General features: G+C 44.2%; 1 protein-coding gene across 1 annotated transcript in view; it reads left to right on the top strand.

Annotated features, from left to right (window-relative positions):
* The window catches only part of Wdr45b (WD repeat domain 45B), a 26,043-nt gene extending 24,827 nt beyond the window's left edge, over positions 1–1,216 (top strand). The window contains exon 9 of the mRNA XM_021212763.2: positions 7–1,216. Coding sequence (XP_021068422.1) covers positions 7–108 — 102 coding nt within the window. The 3' untranslated portion in view covers positions 109–1,216. The remainder of the gene's footprint in view (positions 1–6) is intronic.
* The last annotated feature ends 5,722 nt before the right edge of the window (positions 1,217–6,938 follow it).

Below are 6,938 nucleotides of genomic sequence, written 5' to 3'. Positions count from 1 at the left end.
GCTATCTGTGCAGATGGCAGCTACTACAAGTTCCTGTTCAGTCCTAAGGGTGAGTGTGTCCGGGATGTCTGTGCACAGTTCCTGGAGATGACCGATGACAAGCTGTGACTGTGCCTGTGAGCCCAGGTGATGCCACCACCCAGCCGCCCTGTGGATTCCTGGGGCTGGTGCCAGTGCCCCGGGGGAGGGGCTCAAGGCCCCCCTCGAGGACCTTGGTCTCGAAGCCATACGTGGTTGTCTGCCTTCCTGAGCAAGGCTTCTCATCCCATATTAAAGGATCATCACCATGGTTCTGCAGACACTCCGTGGCTGTGGGCGTCCCGTGCCCTTGCTGGCCACTACCCTTTAATTCACCTGTGATGCTAGCATTAGTGGCACCACCATATTCATGCCAGTAGGCTCCCTGCAGTCCCCTGGGAACTATCCAAGCACGAATCAGTGGAAGCTTGTAGGATGAGTGTGTCAGGGCTCAAATACTAGATAGTTCCAATGAGATAACACTATCAGCTTGTCTGGTAGAACACCCTCTGCCTCACATGAGGAGCACTGTTCAGAGCACACACTGGGGAATTCTGACTTTGGCCATTAGAACAAGTCACATCCCAGACCTGCCAGAGAACAGAATGCTTGTGGCACCCATTCAGGCTGCAGGGGGGCAGGGTCTTCTGGTTTTGTTTGGGTTAAAACAGAACTTTCCCATTACCTTTAGGGAACAGAGTAACACATAGTCTTTAAAAATCAGTCCCAGAAGAAAGCATTACTTTACTTAGGGGCCTTCTCAGTGCAGTGTCCATGTGCCTCTAGCTCCCATTGGTGTGGAGGGTACTGCCTTGGCCTGTGGCGTCTATCCTGTCTCATCTCTCCCAGCATCCATAGGAACACACTAACATTGGGATGGCAGGCACATCCTGGTACTGACACAGGCTGTAGAGTCTGTGTTTCTGTACCACTTGAGGTATATGTTTAGGTTTTTTTTTTTTTTACATATCTTCTAAGAAGCTCAGTTTTGCGGTTTTGATTTCAGGTTGCAAACATTTAAATTGTGCACAGCAACAGGTTCTCAGTTCTGCCAGTTCCTTTATGCTCCTGTAATCGGCTAACTGTGGATTTGATGTCAAGTATGCATGTTACCTTATGTGTATTTAATCATGAAACTTAATTTTGCACACTCGTTTGTACTGTTTTCTTTGAAATAAAAGTGACTAATTTTGTCGTACTCTATCTGTAAAGAGTAGAACCATCTGTAATGAACCCACATATTCTCTTCCTCCTGTTTATGTAATGGGATTGGGGTTCCTGTACCTGCTGCAGGACAAACCTGTAGGCTGTTGACCTGATAGTAGAGTGCCTGTTATGTGGGCACCTTACCAGCACAGCCACAGAAAAGAGAAACTGAGTTTGTAAGGTTTAGGGTCAGCCAGGGAGCAGGTACAGATGAAACAAATCATGAATGTGTAGGTTTGTTGTTTTGGGCATCTCTGCCCTGTGCCATGCCAGTGTTGTGTACCCTGGTTTCATAGAAGTCAGCATGCTGCCCTGGTAGAAGACACTGTGAACATTGGCTGCTGTCACTGGTTTGCGTAATATTTTTGCAATATGGGGAGGCAGGCGGTGTTTTTCTAGCTTGTGTTCCTGAAGGTACTCTAAGAGAATCCATACAGAAGAGTGGGTCTTCCCACAATATGAATTGGTGCTTCAGAACTGGGGGCTGGGGGTGGGGAAGCAATCAGGTGACCACACCGTCCCACATCTGGGACTCCTTCAACATCTGAAGTTGGTATCAGCTTTGACATTCCTTGCAAGGGATCTTCCAGGCTCCTGCTCCTTTTGTAGGGACAGTGAGTGCACATTGCTCCCTGTGGATGGCAGAGCAAGTGTTGAAAGGAGATCTTAGAATTGCCTGCTCCACAGATTTGAGCTTGTCTCTGGGTAAAGACAAAGGTGAACTGCCAAGCTCTGTAGGTTTTCAGGGATCAGGAGACTGTTTTCAAACATCCACTGTTGTGTGGGCCTTGACCCAAGAAGGGACAAAAGTGTGAATGCTTTTTCCAGAAGCTCCCAATTGGCTATTTTCCTAGGTGTGACTTAGTATCTGAGATCCTCCAGGACATGGGTAGCCCTGGAAACAAGCTAAAATATCACCTTTTCCCTGCGACTGCCAAATGGTTCCCCTTCATTCACCTTTCTCAGAAACCACAGGCTCGTGTGGTTGAGTAAACCTCTCCATAATGGCACTGGCCCTTGGGGTATCTTTGGTCATTCCTCCTGCCCTTTTGGCCAACATCACCGTGGGACCAAAGGTTCTTGTTTAATGTTTTCTTTCTGAAGGGCAAAGAATTCCTCTTAAGTGGAAGCTTGGTTTATACCCTGGTGGTTATAGTCACAATCAATAATACAGTCCAAGCAGTTGCCTGTAAGAGACATTTGATTAATGTTCACATTTTGGAACTGGTATTCTGCCAGAGTTTTTCTCTTCAAGATGGATTGGAAAATATTTAATAATTTTTAAAAAAGTATGTAGGTTTTTGCTGTTTTTTAAAAACAGGTTTTCTGTGTAACCCTTGCTGTCCTGGAACTCACAATGTAGACCAGGCTAGCTTCAAACTCAAGAAATCTACCCTACTCAGCCTCCATTGATTAAAGGTGTGCACCACCATGCCTGGCTATATGAAGGTCTTTCAAACTAGAGAGGAACAAACAGAAATACAATGTTGTAGAATTGCCCCCATACTTCCACCACCAGAAAACACCTTAGACCTTGATATAAGAATTTTCATTAAGTGCTGATTTTTTTTTTAAGTTTTTTTTTTTAGATATGTTTGTCTAGTTGATTTTTTGAGAACATGGTCTTGTGTAGCCCAGGTTGGGCTTAAACTATTATGTGACTAAAGATGGCCATGAATTTCTTGAGCCTTCACATTCCAAATGCTGCTTTAAAAAAGAAAACAAGTTCTAACATTAGAAATACTGTGACTGTGCAAAGGTGTTTGCACTTTTTGCTAGCATGACCAATGTTAAAATGGAAATACTTGTGCACAGAGACTGACAAACTTGGCTTTTTTTTTTTTTTTTTTTTTTGTAATAAAGGATCTGTAGTTGCTGGGTCTGAAGGTTTTCAATGCTTATTTATATATTATTTACACATTTGTTTTTTATTATTTATGGCAAGCTGTCTGCAACTTGCTGTGTAGACTAGGCTGATCTCCATCTCAGAACCTCCGGCCTCTGCCTCTGGAGTGTTGGGATTAATAGGATAAAGGGTGTGTGCACCACAGCGGGCTCCAGAGAGGGTATTAGCTTTGATGCTTGTTCACCTGTTTCTTAAAACCTCAATAGTAGTAGGACCAGACTGTGGACAGACATATTTTTTTTTAAATGTTATTTCTATGTAGTCCAGCCTCAAAATCAATATTCCCTCTTGCCTTTCCTGGAATCACAGGCTCTGCTCTTAGCCCAGCCCACTTCCAGTCTTTGAAGAATAAGATCTTCATGTGTAAATAGGTTGAATTGTCTGAACATGTATGCTAGTCATCTGTAATTTTAAGTGCTTATTGCTTTCTGTGCCTGTTTTGTAAGGCTTTGCATTAAGTAGATTTGGGTGTTTGTTTCTTAACTGTATAGCTTTTAATTTTCACTGTTCCGGCTTATTGTCTGTCTCGTGTAGCACAGGCTGTTATTTAGCAGAGGTTGACCTTCAAGTCCAGATTCTCCCGTCTCTGACTCCTCGGTACTGGAATTACTGATGTGCACCACCATACCCACCTTCCTTCCGTAGCCACTCAGTCTTCTGAGACAGGCTCTTCATCTCTGGCTTAAACTGGCCTTGTACTGCCTCAGTTTCCAGAATCCTGAGATCACAAGAGTGCACTACTGCTGCGCTCACTTTCTTATTCTTATTCTTTTGTTTTGTTTTGTTTTGTTTTTTTGAGACAGGGATTCTCTTAGCCCTGGCTGTCCTGGAACTCACTCTGTAGACCAGGCTGGCCTCGAACTCAGAAATCTGCCTACCTCTGCCTCCCGAGTGCTGGGATTAAAGGTGTGCGCCACCACACGGCTCACTTTCTTATTCTTAAAAGTTCTGGTGTGGAGCTAGAGATGTAGCTGAGTTGGTTGAATGGCTAGCACACACCACACGAGGCACTGAGTTCAAGTCCTAGTGTTGTATAGATTATTTGGTGGTACCCTGGGTTACAGGCATGGTAGACACCTATAATCTTGGGGAAGTAAAAGAACTGCCTAGGCTATGAGACCCTGCCTCAAACAAAAAACAAAAATAAATGAAACCAAAACAACAACAAAACCCTCAAATACTGGTTCTGAATAAGACAGTAAGTGACCCAGTTGTCATTTATCACTTCATTGTTTTCCTGCTAACTCAAAACACTACTATATAGAAAACAATTGACTCAGGCTGGGCCCACAGTTAAAAGCACTGGCTGCTCTAACAGATGACACAGGTTCAATCCCCAGCACCCACATGGCACATCACTGTATAACTCCACTTCTGGGGGATCTTGCAATCATAGTCATGCGTGCAGGTAAAACGCCCATGCTCATGACTCTGATGACATTGCGTGTTCGTAAACTATTTTCATCTGAATGAATTTTATTCTATACCAAAAGATTAAAATGATGGGCCTTCACTAGCTCTCCAGTGCTTTGGGAGTAGGTAGGTGTACTGTGTCAACTTGACACAGCTGAAATTATCACAGAGAAAGGAGCTTTAGTTGGGGAAATGCCCCCATGAGATCCAGCTGTGGGGCATTTTCTCAATTAGTGACCAAGGGGGAGAGGCCCCTTGTGGGTGGTGCCATCTCTGGGCTGGTAGTCTTGGTTCTATAAGAGAGCAGGCTGAGCCAAGCCAGAGGAAGCAAGCCAGTAAAGAACATCCCTCCATGGCTTCTATATCAGCTCCTGCTCCCTGACCTGCTTGAGTTCCAGTTCTGCATCCTTTGGTGATCAACAGCAGTGTGGAAATGTAAGCCGAATAAACCCTTTCCTCCCCAAACTGCTTCTTGGTCATGTTTGTACAGGAATAGAAACCCTGACTAAGACAGTAGGGCAGGGCAAAGCGGCAGCCTTGGTAAGAGGCTCTGACCTGGTCGGGTGTATTATGTATGGCAGGAGCATTCACACAGAGCTCAGTGGAATGAAGCCACGTGTTTTTATGCTTCCCAGGTTCCCTTCTTTCAAACTGTATTTTACAATATTAACAAGGCAAGATCTTTGTATTATTTTTTTTCTGATTTTTTTTTCCAACAAGGTCTCATTATGGCTGTCTTGGAACTCGATCTGTAGGCCAGACTGGCTTCCAACTCAGAGATCAACTTGCCTCCACCTCTAAAGTTCTGGGACTAAAAGTGTGCACCACCATCGATGGGCCGTTTTCGTATTTGTGATTGTAGTATCCTGATTGGGAATCTAATTTGATTTCATCAAGTCTGAAAAATTTATTTTTCTGCCAGTTGTTTTTTAGGACAGGAAGTTCATAAAATAACTCTTTATTTTCCTGATAATTGAAATAGGCCATATGTTTCTTTCAAGATACATATATTTATCGGTCATTATCTCAATACTGTCACTAGTGTGGTTCATTCTGTCTAAACACAGGACTTTGCTATTTTCTTCTCTTGGTTTTTGTCCTTCCCGTCTGTCTGCCTGCCTCTCTCTCTCTCTCTCTCTCTCTCTCTCTCTCTGTGTGTGTGTGTTTGTGTTTGTGTGTGTTTTGATTGAGAGTTTTGCTGCTATGGCTTGGGTGCCCTCAAAACTCACTGTACATTCCAGGCTAGCCTTCTCTGCAGTTTTCCAAATGCTGGGACTACAAGGATTTCTGACTTGTGTCATGTATTTTAACTTCAGGTAGGTTCATCAGTCTCTGGTTCTTGCCTGTCTTAGGGTTTTACTGCTGCGAACAGAAACCATGACCAAGGCAACTCTTATAAGGATGGTATTTAATTGGGGCAGGCTTACAGGTTCAGAGGTTCAGTCCATTATCAAGGCAGGAGCATGGCAGAGTCCAGGCAAATGTGGGGCTGGAGAAGCCGACTTGTTCTGAAGGCAGCTATCTGGCTTCCGCGTGGTTAGGAGGAGGATCTTAAAGCCCACGCCCACAATGACATACTTCCTCCATGTAGTGTCACTACCTGGGGCGAGCATAATGTACTCCAGTGTTTTTTATTTTGTGCTGGTTTGTAGTACGTATTAGAGCTGTTACCTGCTGGTTCTCTTCCACTCTGAGAGGCTCTGTTGGCTTGTGAGCACTGCAGATGGCCTACTGTGTTAGCAGTCACTGTTTCAGTTGTGGTGGCATCAGGTAGCATGGAAGGAAACTGAGGTACACTAGAGATTTGGAGATCTCAAGGGCATATGCATGCCACTGGGAATACTGAACTTCGTCCAATTTTTTTTGTGCTTATAGAAATGATTACATCGGGGAGGGGGGATATGATGGGGAGGTTCTGGAGGGAAAACTGGGAAAGGGGACAGCATTGGAATGTAAATAAACATCAAATTAAAAGAAATGATAATTATTTTCTTTTTTAAAAAAATTTATTTAATGTGTTTTGTGTATATGCATTTGTATACAGTGCCTGCAGAGTCCAGAAGAGGGCATCAGATCTCCTGGCATTGGAGTTACGGGTGGTTGTTAGCCACCATGAGAGTGCCAGGAATTGAACCTCTGTCCTCTGGAAGAACAAACTTACAAAATAGTTTATAGAGGGTTTGAGATTATGACGGTCATGGGGAGTGTGGCAGCAAACGTGGCACTGGAGCAGCAGCTGAAGGCTCACATCCATATGCAGGAGGGACAAGGAGCTGGAGGGACTCGGGGCCCGCACCCAGTTATGCATCTCCTAATCTTTGCCATGCAGTTCAACATCTGTAGACCAAACACTCAAATATATGAGCCAATGGGCCATTCTCATTTAAACCACAAA

The sequence above is a fragment of the Mus pahari genome, chromosome 14 (genome assembly GCF_900095145.1).
Source record: "Mus pahari chromosome 14, PAHARI_EIJ_v1.1, whole genome shotgun sequence".
Taxonomy (NCBI): domain Eukaryota; kingdom Metazoa; phylum Chordata; class Mammalia; order Rodentia; family Muridae; genus Mus; species Mus pahari.
Note: the sequence above shows the minus strand (reverse complement) of the source record. Positions and strands in the feature narration are given on the sequence as shown.